Source organism: Choloepus didactylus, chromosome 20 (assembly GCF_015220235.1).
Source record: "Choloepus didactylus isolate mChoDid1 chromosome 20, mChoDid1.pri, whole genome shotgun sequence".
In the NCBI taxonomy this organism is placed as follows: Eukaryota; Metazoa; Chordata; class Mammalia; order Pilosa; family Megalonychidae; genus Choloepus; species Choloepus didactylus.
Window position 1 is genome coordinate 14,580,347 of NC_051326.1, and position 24,532 is coordinate 14,604,878.

Sequence of the window (24,532 nt, forward strand, 5' to 3'; positions counted from 1 at the left end):
TATTCAGTTGTTTGGAGGAAAAATGTAGAAGGCACACTTGTTGAATCTGCACACATCTGGAACAATCTTAACATCAGAGAAAAGAATCAAGGTCAAGATACACTCAACACACTGAAAAGCTGAGTGTAAAATAAAATCAATAAAGATAAAGTACTGCATTAAGATTAAAAAATAAAGAAAGGGGGGAAGAAGAGAGCTGCATAGGCATGTGATGGGCAAGACCTGCCTGGCAGTACACTTGTGACAAAGATCACGTGATTTTAGTTAGTCAGAAGTGTCATGTGAGTCGACAGTACCACACGACTGTAAGAAGCTACCGCAGCCTCGAGTTGCACACACAGTGGTAGGGTGTCTAATGCTGGTGGCAAAACTCTAAGAGGGGCAAGACCAACGTCTCCATTTCTTTCCTTGTACATGCACGTCTTTCCGCCTATGCAGAGATGGAGTCTACTTCCCCTCCCCCTGAATCTGGGCTGGCTTTTGACTTGCTTTGACGAACAGAATGCAGCAGAAGTGACTCTGCCAGTTCTAGGCTCAGCCTTATGAAGCCTGGTAGCTTCTGTTTCTGCTCTTTTGGAAGTCAGGAGCCACAGTGCAGAGAAACTCCAGCTAGACTTCTGAGTGCCAATGGCTTCGTATGGAAGGAGGTCACATGGCGGAGCACTGAGGGGCCCCAATCAAGCTCCCAGCTGAGGGCAGTCACATGAGTGACCCCAGACTACGCCACAAGCCGTTCTCTGCTGAGGTCTGCCCAAACTGCCAGACGGTGAAAAAAATAAAGAGCTGTAGTATTAAGCCACTAAGTTTTATGATGGTAACAGAACACTGAGACATGACAAAGATATTGAAGAGGGCAACCACAACAGCGAGGGATCTAGAAACTGTGTCTTGTGAAGAGTGTCAAAGGAATGAGGTTTTCTTTAGTTCTGTGGAGAATAAGGGATGATTATTTTTAATCCTTGAAGGACTGTCATGTCAGATTCAACTTTAAACTCTTCTTATAAAGAAAGCAAAGGCCAGAGACTATCGAAGGAATTTATCACTAATGGAAGATGGACTTCAGGACGATAGACATCCCGAAGGTCTTTCAACTAAAATTCCCTTGGGACTTAGATTTGACCTTTATAAATACACAGTGGGTGTGGGCTCAAAGAAAAACTTGTGTTTGGAAATAGCTCTATAAAAATAACTATGAGTTCCTATCGCTCCTTTGAAAGCGCTCTGTCTCAGCATCTTCACTCACTGTGTTGGGATTCAGGCCAGGGAGGCCCCTTACTTACCGCTTCTACCTCCTTTAGCACTCGGTGCTTGAGGCTGAGATCCTCAAACACAGCTTCAATCACCATGTCTGCCTTTTCAAAACCCTGGTAATCGAGCTGTCCAGTCAAGTTGCTGAAATTGGAGTCCCTTTCAAATGATGTCAGCACTTTTTTCTTCACCTTATCATTCAATCTAGGTAAAACAAAACAAAACAAAACACACATACACTCTACTAGTCAGAGAAGAATAGGAAGCTAACATTTATTGAGCACCATGGGCCAGATGGTGTGCTACAAGGAAGTTTATTACCCCATTCGGAGGGAGCTGAGTTGCTCAGCTGGTCAAATAGCAAGCTGAGCTTATACAAGCTCCATCAACTCATAAAACACTTGAATTTGTCAAGAGAAGTAAATGACATGAGTACTAGAATGGCATAATAAGAGAGCAGCTCTAGTAATTCTCTTTCTACAATAGGGGAAACAGCCAATGGGTATCCTTGACCACAGGATTTAATACCTGCTTACATTCTGTAATTGTAATCTTCTAGAGATAGAGACCAAGTATTGCTTCTTATATTCTTAATCCACTTCCCACTCAGCACCTAGTAGCACACTGTACTGATTACATAAAATATTAACTTCAGGTTTCTTCTTTCCTTAGGGAGCTAAGGATTCCTGCTACTCTGAAATTTAACTGATTATTTTTTATTGCTAAGAAAAACAGGCTTTCTTAGGTTTCAATCAGATCACACATTCAGAATCAATGACCTAGAGATTTCCTCTGAATGAAGAATGATGCTAAACCCCATTCACTAATCTCCTTAATTGAAAGAAAAATTAAAGCCAACAAGGTAAGTTCAAAGAACCATTCAATTAAGGCCTTAAAAGTAAAGGTTCAAATTACTTGGTTTCAGATGACCATGTCAGCCATCAGCAAGCAAGATGCTTGTCAGAACTTAAAACATTTTTAATTGCTCTAATTCTCATGTCTAATTCAACAATTTCCAAGAGAGGATAGGAAACATGTTTGTCTCAAGTCAGCAGTATGGGAGGGGTATTTGAAGAGACTGATGTTTCTCAGGTGAAAAAGGGAAACCTGGCACAGCTGTATCCAAAGGAAGTCAAGGGGAGGAGGCTATTCCAGAGCAGCAATTTCTCATTTTGATGACTATGAAACGCTGTTTTGTGACACTTGGATGCTGGGCTCAGGGCAATGCCATTATTTAGCAACCAGCCTGTCCATTTATATTTGAACAGAGAACTTTCTGAAACCAATTCTCACTCCTTGCAAGGTTAAGATACAGAGGACTGCTGTTTTAGCATACCAAAACAATACCACAACTAAATGGAAGCTGTATCAAAATTCACAAACTTGAGAGGTCTAGTCTGATACCAAATGTAAGGTAAACAGCATTTTAAAATATGTAATAGATCAAGTTTCCCCTTTGTACTCAAAGACTATAAAGACTTCACAGATGTTGATGGTCTACAACATCTACAACAAAATGAGGTGAAAGAAGCAATTATTGTTTCTAAAAATCAAGAGAAACTTGGCTTAACTACAGAGTGTGGTTCAGGAAAAAGGAGCCTGTGAGGGTAAAATCAACAAAAACATTCTAACTCCTGGCAAAGGAGAGACAAGGCAGAGAGCAGGCTTACCCTTTGAACACCTGCTGCTGTCCTCGGCCCAGCGCGGCTAGTGTAGTATCCTTCAGGATGGTTGTTAACCCCTTATCCACGGAGACTTGGGCAATGCCGGCTCCCATCAGCCCTGCACCAAGAACAGCCAGATGTCTGAAAGGAAAAAGGATGGGACAACTTTTGGTAAACAACTCTTACCCATTTCAGGAAAAGCGGGAGATTGCCAAGCAATCATCCAATAAACCAACGAAAGCAAGCACAACAATAAGGTGTTTCAAAAGAATCTTTACCTATAAAAACACACCTTTAATGAATATTCATTTTCAAGTTAAATGCAAAAATCCATTAGGTCTAAAAGAACTGGTCTACCAAGATGACAGAATTATACTGCTCTTCAATCATGTCTGGAGATCACCAAAAACAAACCAGTTTATGCTTAAGTCAATACAACTATTTTTAATGTTCCAAACAAAAACTAACTTGCAGTAATATGCACAAAGACTAACCTCACCTCTCCCAACAGCTTATTTATTAGTGATTCTAACATTTTCTAGTCATCTTCGATTTCTACTGAAATGTGCTCTTTTCTTTTCTCCATCCTCTCAGTCACCAATCTAATCTGTACCTTTTATCAGCTCTCACTTGGATCAGTTCAAAAGCCTCTTGGATAGTCTTTGCTTCCAGACTTTAACCCTCCCTCAAATACCCCCCATATATACACCCACATTCCTAAGAATGCAAGGCACTGACCACCTTCTCATTTTATCTTCTACTTTGGACTATACTCTTATTAAAGGTGACGGGAAGGAGATGATGGAAACATTAACTGCTTCTCTTGAATCCCTCACAATGATTCAGCCAGAACAGGGATTCTCTGCCCCAGCACTACTGCCATTTTAGGCTGGACAGTTTTTGCCTGTGCCTTGCAGCACGCTTAGCACCTTCCCTGGCCTCTGTACTCACTAGATGCCAGTGGTATCTCCCCCTCTCCAGTTGTGACAACGAAAAATATATCCAGACAATGCCAGATGTCCCCTGGGGTGAGGCATGGGTGGCAGAATCTCCCAGGTTGAGAACCACTAAGCTAGAAGGTGAGTTTAAGGTCATTATTAAACTTAGGATGTGACAGAGCCATTTAGGCAGCATAACACTGAAAGGCTGGCTGAAGAGAACAGACATAAAACAGGCAAGAGGAATCTCAAAGGCTTAGGTTGTAAGCTAAAAGAAGGACAAGACTTAACAATTACAATTTGGCTTTATGTTATTTAATGAGGAAGAAGTGTGAATACCCAGGGATGGTATCTCATGTCACAGGGCTAGATAATGTCATTAAATGGTGCATACTTGTGTGTATTTATTTTAGGAAAACGGGGCTTAAACCAGACTTCTAAGACAGTGAGACAAGAAACAGCTTCTTTAGGATTAAGGGAATGGTCAGAATAGAAGAAATTCAGGGCAAGACTGAATTATTATTAATCTAGCCTTGTAGGTCTTCAAAAGCATCTATAAGCTACGCCACACTGTAAAATTCACAAGGGCTTCCCGGGTAGGTTTAACTTACTTAACATCCTTCTGAGGAGCTCCAAATTTATTCTTCTTGCACAGGACCTGGCCATAGTAAAGTCCCATCAAAGCCTTGGATTCTTTGGTCATTGCAAGCTCTCCAAATTGCTGAAAAGTAGAGGGGAACAAGAAAAGGCTGACCCTCCCCGTCTAGAAGAGGCAGACGGCTTTGGTTCTGTCTCTCTGCAGGGCACGGGCAACTCTGCGAAGGCTCGGCTGCTCCAAGGGCAGGGGTTGCCGGTGCTGCAGAAGCCTGTCCCCTGCTGACGGGCCTTTCCTTCTCCCAACTGCATCTGCAGCACTTTCAGACTACTGTTTTGGAACAGGTTCTGGATATAACTGAGCTCTCGGCTTCTCTACACGAAAAAAGGATCTGGGTTCCAAAGGTTCGTCTCTAGGCCCCAACAAGTAAGGAACATACTTTCCTACCAATCTATTTATTTTATCACAATGAAATCAGCCCATCTGCAGGACAAAAACATCCCCAAGTGAGTTCATTTTGAATTATAACTGCTCCAGTGATTTCTAGTTCTATCCTCATTATCATAAATGGCTATTTTCACTATTTGTCTTAACTGGGTCAAGATAAAATTTTTATACACAGTATTAGATCTTTGGTTCTCCAGTAATATAACTAATAATAAAAAATCAAAAGGAAATAACTTCACCTGAGATTCAGAGAGATAGCCAGCCTCATTTCCTTGTTCAATTCCAGTCTTTACGACCTAAAAGACATATAAAGCCCTTGTTCAATGTTGGAATAGGTTGGCAAAATGTACAATAATGCTGAATAAAATTGCTAGTGTTATTGACCTTTGAAGTGTTACGTCAAAAGTCTAGGCTGCAGTAAAAAAGAAAAGAGGACTGAGTGCCTGGTTGTTAAAACTGACTTAATTCTCCGACTCGGGGGATACTGCTAAACCCAGCAAACACTGGAAGTAGCAGGAGAACAGGAAAAGAACACAGAGGTTCCATAGCTCAAACACTATCTCCATATCCAATTCTGAATACTCTTTATATTGTCAGAGAAAGAGGGGTCATCACCCCTTTCGGAGCCTAACAGGTTTACCCTTTCCTCGTAAACACTTACCCTTCTGTGTAAATTACTCCTCCAGCTTCCCTTCTGTACTCCAAATGTAGGCAATCCCAGCCATTTACTCTCTCTATGCATTCTTCCTGGGACATATCTCGTAGTTTATCACACTAATCATTAGCTCTATGAAATTCAATTTATTTTTTGGAGTAAGTACTATCTTATGTACAATGGGAAATGTAAAAGACAAAGAAATGACCTTGCACTCAATCATCATAACTTCAGAGTATGACAAACAAAAACAAAAACAAACAAAAAGAATATACAGCTCTGTGTTCCTAATGTTGACTTCACTATTGTAACTACTGTTTCTTGAATTTCCTACAAAACCAAAACTCAACACTTCTGAAACTTAACATGTAATCTCTCTTTGGCAAATATCTTACTACCTCATATTTTCACTTTTATTATTACATCTCAGGTCTTATTCAAATTTCAAGCCTGAATTAGGAAAACAGCTTCCTAATTCATTGGTCAATGTTGTCTCTCTATCTAATCCATTTTTACACACTAACATGAAAACAACTCTCTATCATCTATACAGGACAAAGGTCAAAATCTCAATTCACTACTGACTGTCTTCTAAATCTAGCTTTGATATGCCTTTTTGCTGACTGACATTTCATTATTCCTCTACCAACACAGGGCTTGCTAAATGTTCCTTGAAGAAGCTTCCTGTTTTCCTGCTTCTGTGACTTTGCTCAAAATATCCACCTTACCTGGAACTATTTCCCCTTCCTCTAGTCTGTCCACATTCTTCAGGGCTCAGGTCAAATCCCTTGAGGCTCTTCCCGATCTCTTTGGCTCTTTGCAATTGTTTCCTCCTCTGAGCACTCAGCAAGTTTCCTCTGTCCCAATTATCTGCTCATTAATACTATGCTGCCTTATAATGTCTCTTATACTGTTGTCTGCCTTGCCATACATACATATGTATGGCAGATAGGGGAACACATTTCATATTTTATTTATTGTGGTATCTTCTACTCAAAAAATATATGACTTTTTGGTGATGAGCGCACAACTATATAATGGCACTGTGAACAACTGAATGTACGCTTTGTATGACTACATGGTATGTGAATATATCTCAATAAAAATGAATTAAAAAAATATATTTATGACTGACCCGTTCTCAATTTTGAAGTCTTTGATTCTATGCTTTCTTAATCTTGGACTTTCCAGACTGAAGAATTTTCAGTTTTAAAGTCTTACTTTTAGACAAGTTTCTTTGACCCTGTGATCATTTTAATTATTCTTCTTGATCTTTTTTAGAACTTCCCCATATCCATTACAGCTTTTTAATAATTAGATCAATGGAAAGTCCATGAGACACTGTAGCACTGACAATGGATTTGACTAAGGGCAGAAAACAGCCATAAGTTTTGTTTCAACTATCTCTTACCACCTAACATTTTACTGGCCTTGTTATACTGATATGACTTAGGTTACTTCCCTGGTTTATAACTGATAACCTTTGAACCCATCAACCAGTGAGTATGTCTATCATTAATTTTCCCCAAATATATCACTTTATATGACCTCTTATAATCTGCTATGCTTTTCTCATATTTTTTGATAAGTATTTTAATAAAATCAAGAACTTTAATACTGACATACATGGTCCAGAATAGCAACAAGGAATATTGCTCCATAGGAAGAGAAGAACTATGAGAAATGTGGGAATATGGGGTAAAGACTCACATCAATTATTTTCAGAGGTGCAGGATAAAGGCCTTTGGTCTGCTTTCGTACTTTTTCTTCCACCTTTTTGTAAATCTGTTGCCTGATAAATGGAATAGTCATCGCATACGATGTCAGTTCTGTAAAGTAAAATGCTTTCAGACACTGACTGGAAAGAGCCTAGCCTCCCTTGTTAACTTGTTCTGTAAACATCCTAAGATACAGTAATTCGAGCTATCTGAAAGAAGTGTTCTTTACTCTGATATACACAACTTAAATGTCAACCTAAACACTTCTTTAAACATGGTTTCCTTACTTGATAAATGTTAAAGCTACATAATAGGCATAAATGAGTGCTTATTACACTATTATATTATCAGACTTTTGAATTAATATTTAGAATTTTCTAAAACAAAAAGTTTTAAGATGATGGCTTTACCTCACCAGACTTAAGGTTCAGGACTTAACCCTAGAGCAGAGTTGTTATGCCTCTAAGGCTGACTTTAAGCACAGAGTAAGTAATGTATTTCTCTCTTCCTCATTTCCAATCTATAGCAAAAAAAATTAAATTCCCAGGAAAGAAGATTTGCCTTTGTTCTTTAAAGACGAGACTTACTTTCCATCAGTCCCTTGTCTCTCTTGGGAGAAATCTTCTTATCAGCTAGATCTTTCGCAAATGTAACTGCAACTTCTTCTAGGTATTCAATTGTCCGCTCCTCTGGAGGTTTTACTCCTGGTCCTGCACAAATGAACACAACAGAATGGAATGCTCATCAGGCTTAGATCAGTACCAGGTAGGTAAAAACAGGCACCCACTTTCAGCACAGCTTTCCATTTCAAACTAGAGACTGGAGGTGGACGAGTCAAGAATTATGGATTCAATCTTTTTTATTATTGCTAAAACAAACAAACAATTTTTCTTGTAGTAATCAATATGTTCAAGTGCTGATTGTGGTGATAAATGTACAACTTTATGATGATACCATGAACAACTGATTATACACTGTGGATAAATGTATGGTATATGAATATAACTCTATAAAATTGTAGGAAAAAAATATATAGGAGTAAAAGTGCTGGGGAAAGCATGGTGAGATGGATGTACCTATCTACTGTTGATGAGCAGGTAGAACAGTGTAGTCTTTCTGAAGGTCAGTGTGGTGGTTCCACAAAAAGTTAAGTATGTGGGGACCATAAGGTCCTGCAACCTCATTATGGGGTATGTCATTTGAAGATCTGAGAGCAGAGACATGAATGGACATTTGCAAACTGGTGTTCATGGGGGCAGTGATCATGATTTGCAATGGGTGGAGGTGACCTAAGGGTCCATAGACTGAGGAACAGAATGGTGAACCGTGGCGTATGCATACAATGGAATATTGAGCAACTACGAGAAGGAGTGAAGCTGTGAGACACATAACGAGGTGAATGGATCCTGTCCACAGTATGTGAGTGAAGTATGCCAGAAAAAAAGGCAAACACTATAATGCCTCACCAGTACAATGTGTAAACTCAGAATTGAATCTTAGAACATAGCCTAACGTGGAAATGATTATTGTAATGGTCCCCAGACTGTAAACTCTTACAGCAGTCAACTCTACTCCTGAATTGTAATGCCTATCTCTAAACTTTGAGATGCTGATCCCTTAGTGTATGACCTGATTGGTCTCTGGAACAATGCATATCTCTGAGACACCTGAGGCTCCGAGCTACAGCTCAGCAGATATGAATGTCAGTGTTAGTGCATACAGCAACTGTTAAAAAAAAAAAGCTGAAAAAGAGCCCAGATTTCAATTAGTGATATGAATGAAGTAGATCTGGTTAAGACTAGGGCAAACCAGGCCAAAGGGTAAAGGTCAAAACTGTGTTTTAAAACTTCAGCTTCCGTGTGAGACCAAGGGAAGAGATGTCTATTTGGTGCAGGGTCTATATTTTCTAAACAGTATAACTCTACAGGCGGTTTGTTCAAACACCACAATTACATGAAACTTTGAATAGGAAGTGAGATACGGTGGGTTAGTATAGGTTAGAGTGAAATAGTGACACATCCCAAAGTAGTTTGGGCAGAGAATAAAAAATATATTTACAGCCCTCCCCTCCCCCCGCCCCCGGCCCGAGGAGCTGGGGGAAGGTGCAGAAGTGTTAACTTCCTCACCTGGACTGCTATTGATGTTGTCACAAACATTGGGACTGGCGGTTTGATGTGCTGAGCCCTCTATCATGGGACCTGCCCTTATGAAGCTCGTTACTGCAAAGGAGAGGCTAAACTTGCATGTGGTTGTGCCTGGAAGTCTCCCCCTGGGTGCCTCTTTGTTGCTCGGATGTGGCTCTCTCTCTCTCTCTCTAACTGGGTCGCCTTGGCGGGTGGGCTTACTGCCCTCCCCCCTGCATGGGACCCGACTCCCAGGGGTGTGGATCTCCCTGGCAATGCAGGATGTGGCTCCCGGGGATGAGTCTGGACCCGGCATCATCAGATTGGGAATATCTTCTTGACCAAAGTGGGGATGCAAAATTAGACGGGGTAGTTTCAGTGGCTGGGCGATTTCAGGTGGAGTTGAGGGGTAGCTCTGGTGGACATTCTTATGCACCATATAGATAACACCTCTTGGGTTTTGGTGAGTTGTTGTAGCTGGAAGTAAATGTCTGAGGCTGCCGGGCTCCAGCCCAGTGGTCTGGACTCCTGAAGGTGACTGTGTGATAGTGTGAACTGCGGGGTGTGGTGGTGTGATTGTGGAGGGCTTGTGGGTCACGCTCCCTCTGTCTAGTGTGTGGGTGGGTAGGTAGAGGGATGGGGACAAAGAGTGGGTGACAGGTGGGGTGGGATGGGGGGGTGGTTTGGGTGTTCTTTTTTTGCTTTTGTTTTTTATTCTTATTCTGATTCTTTCTGGTGTGTGGAGGGTGTTTGGAGGTGGATTGTGGTGGTGAGTGCATGGCTATATGGTCGTGCTGTGGGCGGTTGGTTGTATACTGATGGATGATTGTGTGGTGTGTGAATGTATTTCAATAAAACTGAATTAAAAAAAAAAGAATTATGGATTCAAAGAAGGGGATAACACTGCATAAAGGTGCAACAACAGGCTCTAAGCAGAAAACAAGGTCTTAACCCATCTCAGTCTGGCTTCCACTTTTGAGTAGGTTATAGTGTATCTCATGAGGCCTGTACTCTAGCTGTAAAACTGGAAATAAATGAATAAATTCCAGAAATCACATTTTTAAAGGCACTGAAGAGCTGTGGAAGCAACAAGGACTAGATGAACTAAGATTCCAGAGTCAGAACAGCCTATGTGATGTGAACTGATGATTGCTGGTCATAGTTTCTTCCCTGGACATGCATACGTGATACTTTTGAGTGTGGGCTGAAGATTGGACTTGGCTCAAGTAGAAGGGGAAAGTGAAGCCATCGAAGCTTTTAGTGGTCGTGTATCAACAAATCAGAAGCTAGAAGAAACCAAACACAAGGCCAGTTTTCCCCACGGGACACCGTGGAGTTCCAAGGCAGTACAGAAGGCTAGAGGGGCTAGGCCAGAAAGGCAGAGGGAAATCTCTCCCAGTATCATATCTAGGACACACAGCACTTCTATAGAGGGGGGCATCGGCAACAATTAGCAACTGACTTCCAGCTCAAGGTATCTGCCATATTTAGAATCTGCTTGAGGTAGTAGACTAAAGAGCTAGACTCAAAAATACTAAAGAGCAGAATATGCAGGGCTGACCGGGCTCTCAGCCAAGTCTTGGAGGAGCCACAGAGAAGCGGAGGTAGCCGGGGTCAGAAAGGCCATCTTGCGGAGTCTTGCGGCGCTTAGGAGACAAAACTCCCATAGAGCGAGGTGCCTGCTACAAATACAAAACCAATCTCCCCCTTTAAAAATGTGCCCTATTTTGAACCTGTTGGGGTAGGAAGTCAAAGAACTAAGCCTGAAATCTCTGAATGGCAAAAGTGGAGAGGACCTATGAAAGTCATGATGCAGGTTTGCAGAAAGGCCAAAGCAACTGGACTTTGTGAGCTAGGAAACCAGAGGACAGTTTCTACATAGAGAGAGTGCCAGCAGTTTATAGAGGGGCCCTTCTAATTCTGGCTGAGTATTGCTTGGCACATGTATGAGTGAAAGCTACCTGAGGCCAGGGAAAGAACCACTATACAGGAGTAGGCTAGATACTTCCTAGGGATCACATATGTGGCAGCAGGAAGAAAAAGAGAATAAACAGATGAGACAAATAGAAAACAAGTAGCATGGTAGATCTAAACATAACTACATAGATATACATTGTGATGCTATTTTTTTTTCCCAATTTTTTTTTACTGGCTTTTTTGAAAACATAATTTTATTGAGATATATTCACACAGCATACAATCCATCCAAAGTACACAATCAATAGTTCACAGCATCATCACAAATTGTGTATTCAACACCATGATCATCTTTAGAACATTTGCATTACTCCAGAAAAAGAAATGAAAAAAGACCAGACCCCAAACATCCCATACCCCTCCCTCTTATTAATCACTAGTATGCACTCTACCCAATTTTAAGACTTACAATAGAGGCAGGTTAACTGAGATAGTGTAGTATTGTCAGAGATAGATATATAAATCAGTAGAACAGAACAAAACATTCAGAATTAGATCCATACAAACACAGGCATCTGTTTTTTCTTTTTTTTGCTCTATAGTTATATAATCATTATCAAAGATCAAGGCTGCTGGATTATAGTTCAACAACCTCAGGCGTTTCCTTCTGACTATTCTAAAACATTATACACTAAAAAAACTACTAGTCAGTATCTGCAGTCATTTGTTAAATCCTAATTTCTCAGTTACACCTCCTTCCTCTTATTTGATCTTTCTCTCAGTCTTCAGGGATATCTGGGCAATGACCATTTTAACTTCATGCTGGAAAGGGGTGTTGACCTTATGGGGTAGAGCCATGAAGCTGGCTGATGTTCTTGGAGAGACTGGTACCTTCAGACTTCAAAGGCTTATCTGGCATAGGATCGACATGATGGTATTTTGATGTGTAATCTTGGCCAAGTTACAGTCCCCAGTTATTCAATAAACACTAATCTAGGTGTCACTGGGAAGGTATTTTGGAGACATGATTAAAGTCCATAGTCAGTTGACTTTAAATAAGAGAGATTATCCTAGAAAATCTGGGTGGGTCTGATTTAATCAATTGAAAGTCCCTAACAGCAGAGCTGAGGCTTCCCTGATGAAGAAGAAATCCCACCCGTGGATAGCAGATTTCATCCATGCCTAAGAGTTCCATTTCTCCACATCTTCTCCAACTGTCTCTTACAATTTTTCTTTTTTTTTTAAATAGTGGCCATTCTAGTAGATGTGAAATGATACCTCATTGTGATTTTGATTTGTATTTCTCTAACACCTGGTGAAGCTGAGCATCTTTTCAGTGCTAATTTTTAGCCATATGTATTTCCTCTTTGGAAAAATGTCTATTCATGTCTTTTGTCCATTTTTAAATTGGGTTGTTTATCTTTTTATTGTTGAGTTGTAGGATTTCTTATATATTCTGGATATTAAACCCTTATTGGATATGTGGTTTCCAAATATTTTCTCCCATTGAGTACAGGCTGCCTTTTCATCTTCTTGACAAAGTCCTTTGAAGCACAAAAGTATTCCATTTTGAGAAGGTTTCATTTATCTATTTTTAATTTTGTTGCTTGTGCTTTGGGTGTAAAGTCTAAGAAACCACTGCCTACGCACAAGATCTTGAAGATGCTTCCTTAACATTTTCTTCTAGGAGTTTCATGGTCCTGGCTTTTATATTTAGGTCTTTGATCCATTTTGAATTAATTTTTGTATAAGGTGTGAAACAGGGGTTCTCTTTCATTGTTTTTTTATGGATATCCAGTTTTCCCAGCAGCATCTGTTGAAGAGATGGTTCGATCTCAGTTGAGTGGACTTGGTAGTCTTGTCAAAAATTAATTGACCATAAACGTGAGGATGTATTTCTGAACCCTCAGTTTGATTCCACTGACCAATCTGTCTATTCTTATACTAATACCATACTGTTTTGTAGCTTTGTAATATGCTTTGAAGTCAGGAAGTGTGAGTCCTCCAACTTTATTCTTCTTTTTCAAGATGTTTTTGGCTACTTGTGGCCCCTGATCTTTCCAAATAAATCTGATCAACTGGCTTTTCCATTCTGCAAAGTAGGCTGTTGGAATTTTGATTGGGATTCCATTGAATCTGTAAATCAATTTGGGTAGAACTGACTTCTTAATGATATTTAGTCTTCCAATCCATGAACAAGGATTGTCCTTCCATTTATTTAGGTCTTCTTTGATTTCTTTTAGCAATATTTTGTAATTTTCTGTGCCCAGGTTCTTTATATCCTTGGTGTGCCTGTTTGAATGTATTATGTCCCCTAAAATGCCATTATCTTTGACGCAATCTTGTGTGGGCAGATATATTAGTGTTGATTGTAATTCTTTGATTGAGTGTTTCCATGGAGATGTGACCCACCCAACAGTAGGTGATAACTCTGAATAGATAATTTCCATGGAGGTGTGGCCCTGCCCATTCAGCATGGGCCTTGATTAGTTTCCTAGAGCACTATATAAGCTCAGACAGAAGGAGCGCGCTTGCTACAGCCAAGAGGGACACTTTGAAGAACGCACAGGAGCTGTGAGAGGGCTGCAGCTTACAGAGCAACATTTTGGAGACAGTGTTTCAAAGCAGACTTTTGCTCTGGAGAAGCGAAGAGGATAAACACCCCAAGAGCAACTGAGAGTGACAGTTTTGAGGAGCTGCAGCCTAGAGAGGAACGTCCTGGGAGAAAGCCATTTTGAAACCAGAACTCTGGAGCAGTCTCCAGCCACGTGCCTTCCCAGCTAACAGAGGTTTTCCAGGCGCCACTGGCCATTGTCCAGTGGAAGTACCCGATTGTTGATGACTTACCTTGGACACTTTATGGCCCTAAGACTGTAACTTTTTAACCAAATAAACCCCCTTTATAAAAGCCAATCCATTTCTTGTGTTTTGCATTCTGGCAGCATTAGCAAACCAGAACACTTGGTTAAATTTATTCCTGTATATTTTATTTTTTTCCATTCTGTAATAGATTTTTTTCTTGATTTCTTCCTCAGCTTGCTCATTGTAGTGTATAAAATGCTACTGATTTTTGTCTGTTGATCTTGTATCCTGCCACTTTGCTGAACTCGTTTATTAGCTCTAGTAGTTTCGTTGTAAAATTTTCTGAACTTTCTAAATATAGGATCATGTCACCTGCAAATACTGAAAGTATTACTTCTTCCTTTCTGATCTGGATGCCTCATCTCTTTTCCTTGCTTAACTGCTCTACTAGAACTTGTAGTTCTAGCACATGTTGAATAACAGTAGTGACAGTGGGCATCCTTGTCTTGTTCCAGATCTTAGAGGGAAAGCTTTCAGTCTTTCATCATCGGGTATGATGTTAGCTGTGGGATTTTCATATATGCCCTTTATCGATATGTTGAGGAAGTTTCCTTCTATTCCTATCTTTCTTTGTTTTTTTTTTAACTTTTCTTTTTTCTTTTTTTTAACTTTTTATTTCAAAACACTTTTAAACTTTCAATACAGTTACAAAAATAATGCCCGTCCCATATAGATAACTCCAACATATTTCTAGATCCCCTGATACCCAGAATCCACCAGTTTTACATTTTGCCTCATTTGCTGTATCATCCTATCAATGAATATCTATTTGATATTTAATTATCATGAATATTTCCAAAGTAAAAGGATATTCACTTACGTAACCACCTTGAGTAATCAAGTTCAGGTTAACGTTTGTAGCAGGTTTATTTGGAATAACCCCAAACTAGAAACAACTAAAATGTCCATCATTTGGTAAATGGATAAACAAATTATGATACATCAACACATGGAATAACACTCAGCAATAAGAAGGAACAAATTGTTGATATATGCAGCAAAGTGGATGAATCTCAAAAGCATTATGCTAAATGAAAGAAGAAACAAAAAGCTACATAATGGAAATGTGCTATTTTATGATTGTGGTGGTATTTATACAACTATAAACGTTAGTCAAAACTCAAACTGTACATTTAAAATTGGTGTACTTATTATTATGTAAATGATATCTCAATAATGCCGATTTTTTTAAAATGCAAGAGTGATTAACACGTGATTCTGAATGTTGGTCTCCCTGATGTGGGGAGGCAAGGAAATTGTATAGGGGAAGTGGCAAATCAGTAGATGTCAATTATTAAGGTTTTAGTTCTTAAGTTGGTTGTTTCATACATGTTTATTATATTACCAAACTAGACACAGAAAACTGAAGTAGGTTTATGCATGGATAATGATATGGGTAAGTTAAGAACCAAGATTCAATTCTGTACTCCTGATATCCAAATTATAAATAAAATAAAATACAAATTAAGGTAACATTGAAAGTAGTTTAACATAAGCTATTTTAGAAAGTGTCACTTCCTAAATGGATTATAACTCATTTTTTAGAGTTCAAGTTTCACTCTATCCAATATTCCAGAGAATAACTCTTTAAGAAAATAAATAACTTTATATAGCCCAATTCCGAGCTTACACTTACCCAAGGGTTCCACCAATTGGTCAACTAGCCCCATTTTCTTTGCTCTGTCTGCACGAATATTTCTACCAGTCAGCATCATGTCAAAAGCAGCAGGCACACCCAACTAACATGCAAGCAAGGATCAGAGGATAGAGAAAAAAATCAGTGACAACTACAGTTTATAAATAATTAAAATGAGCAAAATAAATATTGAGACAAGCCAAAACAGATTTTTATGTTATTTATCAATAAGCCAAATTTTATATACCAATACACATATAAGTAAATTCTGGGATTGGAAACTTCCAACTGAAACGAAAATGTCTTTACCTCTTTTAATTCAATATATTGAACTTGTGTCTTAAAGAACTGATAAAGTGGAGAATTATTTTGATAAACTTCCTAAAATTGAACATTTATATCATTCTGAGTTTCCTCTCTATCATTTATAGAATATTTAAAATTCCTACATTGGAATGAACCACTGGAGACTTGGAGACACCTGAAACTTTTTTTTTAAACAGTAAATTTATTTATTTCGAGAGACAGGAATTGACCACCATTTGGGTCCTATAAACATCAGTTACATTATTCTTCTATGTACTTAGCAAACACCAGCTGTCACTGCTTTGACAGGAAAGGACATGACTGCTCAGAGCAGACTGTCAGGGAGCTACAGGGATTTTGGATGAATAGTCTTGACAGGGACATGATTTGCTGGATATTTTTAATATTTAAATCACTTTTAAAACAAGATAAATAGATATTACATATCTGGACCTACATAAGTCAATAATTAATAAAGTTTAAAGCACAACTAACAAAAATACACTATTGTGAGAGTTATATATTGCATAAGAAGCATAAGTCACATAATTTTCAGGACCAATAAACACAATGTGCTTTAAATAAAAAATAAATATTATTTTAATTGCACACTCATGGCCGAAATAAAATTTTGTACACCTGTCAATAAAATGCTAAATTGATGTATAAATTCTGTCTAGGCACAGCACAGTAAAAATGATATACCTTGGGTGTCTGGCGAAAACAGAATGCTTTATCAGGCATTGAGAAATGATCCACCCCAGAGCTTTGGAATCCCTGTCTAGGGAATGTTGCACAGAACCTTCTAGGGATCTCAGGCTGCAACTGACAATCTCCAAAGGTGTCCAGGTCTAGCCCATATCATCATGTAGGGCAAAAGTGACCAATATTTTGAAATCTCAGAGAAACACCAAGGAATAAGGGCCCAGTTTGGGCACCAATAGGCAACTTAAAAGGCTCTAAAATCTAGACATGTCTAATTACTAAAATCCTGCCTTATTTGGTCAAATGAGCAATTTAACATGAATAAAAAATTCTGATTTTAAATAGGTTCCTTGATTTAAAAAAATTCTTAAAGGATTTAACCTAAATTACCCCTACATACACAACAGGGTGGGTGGATTTCAAGACAGGTGTCTTCTACTCTACATGAGGGTCATTAATCCTTGACAATGTCTTTATACCACTTGGCCACCAGATGACACTATTGTATTATGTGGTTTTAAAATTTCACAGCACTGGAAAATTTTAACAAATCATATTACTTTCTAACTTAGGCCAATTCTTTCAACTAAAAAGAGTATGCCTTTTGAATAAGAAACCCAAAATGTGAACGTGTGAATAGAAAGAATCAACATTGACTCGACCACATTTACCATGTGGGCATTTCTAATATGAAGTCACTCCTAGTATGCTGCCCAAAGCCATGCCTACTTCTCAACAGCTTGCAGTGCCTTGATCTCAAGGACTTCTTTTCTTAATGCTTAAGGTGATCCAACGTGGTTAAGCTTACAGGAAGAAATCAAAACCGTCAAATTATGATGGCAAAAATCTGCTCCTGAAGGCAAACCAAGGTTTACTCTGTGGCTACTTCAAAATTAATACTAATGAAATACAAAGTTAGTGTTTCACTTAGAAACAGGACTAAAGAAACAAAAATGTTCACTACCTCATTTTTTTTTTTTTAAATAAAATTCATTGTTCAAGGAACTTCATATAATCACATGCGCTACTCTCCAGGTTGGTATTTTCAGGAATCATTCGGTTCCTGAAACAGCTACTGCTTCTTCTTTTGCAGTACTGCCCATTGGTCTTTTCAGGTTGACTGCTTTTTGTTTCTAGTTGTGCAAAGTTCTAACCCACTGGACTGAGAAGTTGCTGAGTCTTCTTATGGGTCCAATATGGATTAACTATTAGTGCAAGCAGGGCCAGTCCAACAAAGAAGAGTGTAAAATGAAACAGATACAGACCATCAATCAAACCATCCCAGTGCCAAAAACACACCCACCACATGTGGTAGGTCAGGATCATGCAGAAATGTAACATGTAAGTCATGAGCCACTGATTTAGCTTCCAAAACAGAGAATCTGTCCAGCCAGCCTTTAAGAACATCCAGGAAATGCAGGTAAAAAGGCTCATCTCTAAAAGCAATGTGGTGGTTATAGCTAGATAGTGGCCAGCTTTGGTAATGATCACTGAACCAAGAAATCCAAGAAAGGCAAAGAGATGGTGGACAACTGAAAACAAATCAGGTGAACGGCTACATTTTCAAAGAAAAAGAATCTAGTTGCTGTTGCGATGCTGAACCAATACCAGTTCTGCTGGTTGTGTAGTTTATCAGCATGAAGAACAGGGTCCACCAGCAGAGCCCAGACCTGCAACTGTACTCTGAACACCAAAGATTCCATAAAACCTTTTCTTTGGCCACCAAAGAACAGTATGTGGTGATCAGGGAGAAAGACAGCTGGTGGCAGACAACAAAAACACCCAGGTAAAAGAAAAAAACAGCTATCAATAATGTTAAGCAAATTTCCCACAAATCACAGTCCAAATCAAAAATGCTCTGATGTTGATCCACCACTTTCAGGATTCACTGTCCTAAATTTTATATCAAAGGAATCTCAGGGTAAACACAAGGCTTCTGGGACCTATACAGCATCTTCTCCAAGAAAACAAAGTCAGTGCAATTGTCCCTATGATCACATATCTGTCTTGAATAAGAACTCTACAAAGGATCTGGTGTCAGAGCTGGTTCTTTGCCATTTATACTCCCACAACGCCCCAATCCTGGGCAGCTGTTATCAGGGTGTAGTGACATGGCCCAGTGCCTTATCACTTCCTACTATCCCTTTCTAATCCCAGTGACCCCGTCATGGGCAACGGCCCTATCTGTAAAACCACACTGGGCTATGAAAAAAGGGCTCAGATGCTCATTCTGGATCTGAACAAGCCTTCTCTGTTCTGAGTCTTAGAAGCCACATCTCGGTCTGCATGCTTCCTAGCTCCTGGGCACACATCGTCCCACCCCTCGGGTCTCCCTGGGCCACAAACTGCAGGCCTACACACAGGCAGTCATCAAACTGCAGAACTGCAAGCTCATGATTTCACCCTGCACATCGGCAAAACACCAAAACGTGAAACTTCTGACAAAATCTTTAGAGAGAATTTTAGGCTTAACAAAAATAAGGGCATCTCATGAGGGGTATTAGAGGAATGACTTCTAGCAACATTCAAATACCAACTAGAGCAAAAAACCTCAGCAGATATTTTCTGCACATATATGTATTCATTCGCTTAATTTATTGATATTCCAATGAAAGCAAATAATTTATTATGAGAAAACTAACACCATAAACCTTCTTATTTTTCTGTGCCCAGGTCATATCAACTTCCCTTCAAAGAGTATTTCCACTGAACCTTGTTTTCACTGAGAAGTCCATAGCACTAGAAGCGATGGGGTTCAGTGGGCCCTTAAGCATGATAATAATATTGCTCTAAAGCCTCCCAGTCTGAAGTCCTCCCCTTCTCCTTAAGAATTCAAAAGGCTGATGGGCTTCTTTTTGCTCTGGATAAAACAGCAATGAGATGGTCCAAATCAGATAATGGGGGAAAGGGTCTGTTTCTGATATTTATCATGAACTATGACCCACAGATTTGAAAAACTGGTAAGATGGTACTGTGCAGAGAAGGAACAAATTAAACTATAAGCTTCAGAAGGGCAAGACATGTACCTTATCTTAATCCTTCTTCAACATCTGACAAAGGACCCTGGACAACAATTTTGTGGAATTGAAGAAACAAACAAATACCAGGAATAGATATGTCACTGATCCTATATACTTACAATATTATTTGGTTTCCAAATTCTACAATGAATACCCATTAAATACAAAAGAAATGGCTCTAAAGAGGCATACAGGTACAGTTCAAAAGGAGGTCTTAAACTCACCATTTTGGGGAGCCTTTGTGTGCCTCCTGCTCCTGGTAATATCCCCAGCAGAACTTCAGGAGAACCTAATACTGTTTTTCTATCTTTTGTTGCTATTCTGTATTGGCATGAAATGGCAAGCTTCAAACAAATGAAAGAAAATTAGAATGTTAGAAAATGTAACTTGGTAACACTTTAGGATCTGTGAGGGTCTAAAGATTATTTACAAAGCAGGAATGTGTTTTTAGGCTGGCATTTGATGCTTCCTACAATTTATCTTATCAGTCTTATTTCACACCTTCCCCCTAATTTATTAAAACCTCTTTTGGGATTTCAGGTCTCCTTAAAAATCTGATGAAAGCTAGGGAAGCAAGTAACATTTTATATGGCTCCCAGGTTCAGAAACCTTGTGCTCTAGACACTTTCCTTTCCAAACAGGAAGGTCTATTTATGGTGCACTAAGGACTGCTTATCCTTGCCTTTGCTTACATCATGCCAGACGCGGAACGCTGCCCATTTTTTAAGGCCAGGCACAGGTTTCCTTAATTGTGATGGTTAATTTATGTGTCAACTTGGCCAGGTTATATAGCCTGGTTGTTTGCTCAAACACTGGCCTGTCTGTTACTGTGAAGTTAGTTTGTAGGGGATTTGCACCGACAGCAGTTGATTGCATCTATAACAACAAAGGAGACTATAATCAGGAATGTGGGTCATCTCCTCATCCAATTAGTTGGCATTCCTAAAAGTGAGGGCTGAAGATTTCAGAGGTCAGAAAAATTTGTGCCTCAGCTTCAACACTGGCTCTTGCTGGAATTTCCAGTCGGCTGGCTTCCCTGGGGAGTTCAGACTAAGGACTTCAGCCTGTGGCCTGTCCTATGGAATTCGAACTTGCAAGCCTCCATGGTCATGTGAGCCATTTCCTTCTAGTGAATCTCTTAATACAAACACACACACATATAATGAGATGTATTACAGGAATTAGCTTATGTGAGTGTAGGGATTGGCAAGGCTGAATTCTGTAGGGCAGGTCACAAATTGGGAACGCCAGTGAAGGTTTCAATGAATTCCCCAGCCAGCTGGCTGAAGTAGAGGGAGAAATTATTTCTGACTGCTGAAATTATCAGTTCTCTCTTTAAGGCTTTCAATTTATTGGATGAGATTCCTCTCATTGCTGAAGGTGATCTCCTTTGTTGAATGTAGATGTAATCAGCTACACATGCAAACAAATGACTAATGATTTAAATCTGTGAAATACCGCCAGGTAACAATCAGGCCAGTGCTTACTTGACCAAACAAATGGAAGCCATAACCTAGCCAAGTTAACACACGAAATTAACCATCACACAGTTCAATACATGATGAATGCTCAATAAATGTTATTTTCTTTTCCCCTCTTTTCTTCTCACATGCTGCAGTCTAGTATCTCTTCTGTCAAATCCTTTATTATTTATCATCATTACTATTCACAAAACACTTAAATATGTATTATTTTTTGTGTGTCCCAACTAGACTTTACCTCAAGAGCATGGATCACTTCTGAATCTCTTCTCTGCAAACCTGATTCAGGTTTTTAATAACTGAAAGGGACCTTAGAGATTTAGTTCAAACCTTCTCGATTCATAAAGGAAAATATGTTTCAGGCAACTTGGTCACTTGCTCTGTGCCATATAGCTAGTTAGCAACAGAATAAAGATTAAAACTTATCCAGAAGTTTGACCACTAAAAAGAAAGCTCGTTCTCCTCTGAGAACTTTTCTCAAGCAAAAGAGGAGTCTTCAGGTTTACTGCTGATGAGTCCCACTTTGGAATAATCTGTACCTCAAGTCCTCCTCCAAAGCAGGTTCCACTGATGGCAGCCACAATAGGCTTTGTGGACTTCTCAAGTTTCTCAAACATTTTCTGTCCTTCCTGTGATAACTGTGTTACTTCTTGAGCGGTCTTGCAAGCGGCTAACATGCTGGAGTATCCATGAAAAGTAGGGAAAAGAAAAAAGCAAAGATGAAACTACAGCCTATTTTGTTCAATACCTCATCCACTATATACCTACCCTATCACATACCAATATTTGTTAGCAAATCTTCAAATACTCAGAAGTTTAAGAATGATTTTGCCCATATCAATAAGCACTAACATCAGCAACAACACCTCTATAAAGAACCTTAAGTTTCTGGAGCCAGAGAACATAAAACAAGTGTTCCATAATTTATTTTTGCTTTTAAAAAATCATTAGATTACAAAACTCTGTGCCTGAGAAAATTATCTTCTGATAAATATTTTCACTATCAGATTAAACATTTTCACTATCAGGTAGCTATAAGTTTAACAGTGATCGAAATAACAGCAAAAAATAACATAAACATAAGAGCTAAAAGTGTAAAGCTCTTAGAAGATAACATAGGGATAAATCTTTATGACCTTGGATTTGACAGTGGATTCTTATATTTGACATCAAAAGTATGAGCAACAAAAGAAAAAAACTGACAAACTAGACTTCATCAAAATGAAGAAGTTTTCTCTATCAAAGGACATTATCAAGAATGTGAAGACAACCTTCATAGTGGGAGAAAATATTTGACAATCATATATATATGATAGGGGTTTAATATCCAGAATATATAAAGAGCTCTCAGGATAAAAAGACAGACAACCTAATTAAAAACTGGGCAAAGTACTTGAGTAGACATTTCTCCACAGAACATACACAAATGGCCAATAAGCACATTTAACATCATTAGCCACTAGAGAAATGCAGATCAAAAGCACAGTAAGACACCACTTCATACCTACTAGGATGGCTTTAACCAAAAGATGGAAAATAAGTGTTAGTGAGAATAAAGAGAAACAGAAACCCTCATACATTGCTGGTGGAAATGTAAAATAGTGCAGCTGCTGTGGAAAACAGCTTATTGGTTCCCCCCAAAACCCATAAACATTTGTCCACACAGAAATGTGTACGTGAATGTTGATAGCAGTATTATTCTTAATAGTCAAAAAAGGTGCAAACAACCTTTGTGTCCCTCGATGGATGCACGGGTAAACAAATTATGTCATATCCACAGAATGGATAATTTTCAATAACAAAAAGGAATGAAGGACTGACACAAGCTACAACTTGAATGATCCTTGAAAACATTATGCCAAGTGAAAGACATCAGACATAAAAGGACACATATTGTATGATTCCTGTTACATGATATATCCAGAATAGGAAAATCCATAGCACAGAAAGCAGATTAAAGGTTACCAGGGGGTAGAGGGCAACAGAGAATGATTACTTAATGGATGCAGAGTATTTTTATGGGGTGATGAAAAGGCTTTGAAACTAAAGAGAGAACTGGTGGATGTACAACATTGTGAATACACCAAATGCCACTGAAGTGTACATTTTTAAAATGGTTAATTGCATCTTAGGTGAATTTCACCTCAATAAATTTTGAATTTTTTTCAATTAAAAAAAAATGATAGTAAAAAAAAGGTTCTCAAGTTGTTTAGAGGGCTCTCTCTAAACCTTTAAATATATCAATTCATGATCGAAAGGATTTCATACAATAATGTTTTTAAACACATTTAAACTTTGGCTTTTCTACTTTTGACCAAGGATAACAAGTATTTTCTGTCATTTTATACACTGGGAGTTGCTCAGCTTGCCTCACAGAAGCTGCCTAAGTTTTCCCATGGACACAGGCAACCACTGCTAGAGGCACTAGGGTCTTGCTAGGCTCAAATCACTGAGTTAGAAGAAGCAAAGCAAACAATAAATAAACAGAATCTTTAATTTCTAATTACTATACATAAACAAGAAAGGATACCCAATGTGGACAGAGGTTTTAAAAAACACAAGCATGCTCAGTACAAATTATTAAGCCTGCCTATAATGCTATCATTGCCTAAAGCAGAAAGAATGACAAATACCCATATTTTCACAGAATTAACAACTGTTAACATTTTAACCTGTTAAACTAATAATGAGATGTCATTTCCCTTCATTAAACATTCTTTAAAAATTTTAAATGTTACATATGCATACATCTTACTATTAAGAGTGAAAGAAACCATTTGCTCCCTCTCTAAAATTGCCTTTGATCACCTCCTCCAGTGCTACCTCCCACTTCATTTCCCCCAAAGCAACCATTTTTATGTTTCATATATTCATATGTTCATATTCTTCCAGACTAATTATATATATTTGATCCATAAATAATATAAAAATTATTTTATGTGTGGTATAAAAATGTTTATATAAATGATATGCTGTGTGAAAATTCTGCAACTAGCTTTTTTTAACTTAACGTTATGTTTTCAAGACCCAACAGTAGGTTGTGGAGCTAGTTATTTCAACTGTTTTGTAGTATTTTATCATGTGAATATTCTATATTTTAGAATATTATCCATTTCCCTACTGACATTTAACTTGTTTTAAGTTCTTCATTATTTAAAAATACAATGAACATCCTTAGACATGAGTCTTATGAACAAAGGATGAGATTTCTCTAGTT

The 24,532-nt window shown here is 38.6% G+C and overlaps 1 protein-coding gene across 1 annotated transcript in view; it reads right to left on the minus strand.

The window, feature by feature from the left end:
- The window catches only part of HADHA (hydroxyacyl-CoA dehydrogenase trifunctional multienzyme complex subunit alpha), a 51,138-nt gene that overhangs the window by 7,491 nt on the left and 19,115 nt on the right, over positions 1–24,532 (minus strand). Inside the window, exons 5-13 of the mRNA XM_037812524.1 lie at positions 21,855–21,993; positions 20,059–20,178; positions 15,804–15,906; positions 7,853–7,975; positions 7,258–7,376; positions 5,132–5,188; positions 4,462–4,571; positions 2,919–3,053; positions 1,281–1,452 (exon numbers count right to left, since the gene is read on the minus strand). Of these exons, the coding sequence (XP_037668452.1) occupies positions 1,281–1,452; positions 2,919–3,053; positions 4,462–4,571; positions 5,132–5,188; positions 7,258–7,376; positions 7,853–7,975; positions 15,804–15,906; positions 20,059–20,178; positions 21,855–21,993 (1,078 nt within the window). The remainder of the gene's footprint in view (positions 1–1,280; positions 1,453–2,918; positions 3,054–4,461; positions 4,572–5,131; positions 5,189–7,257; positions 7,377–7,852; positions 7,976–15,803; positions 15,907–20,058; positions 20,179–21,854; positions 21,994–24,532) is intronic.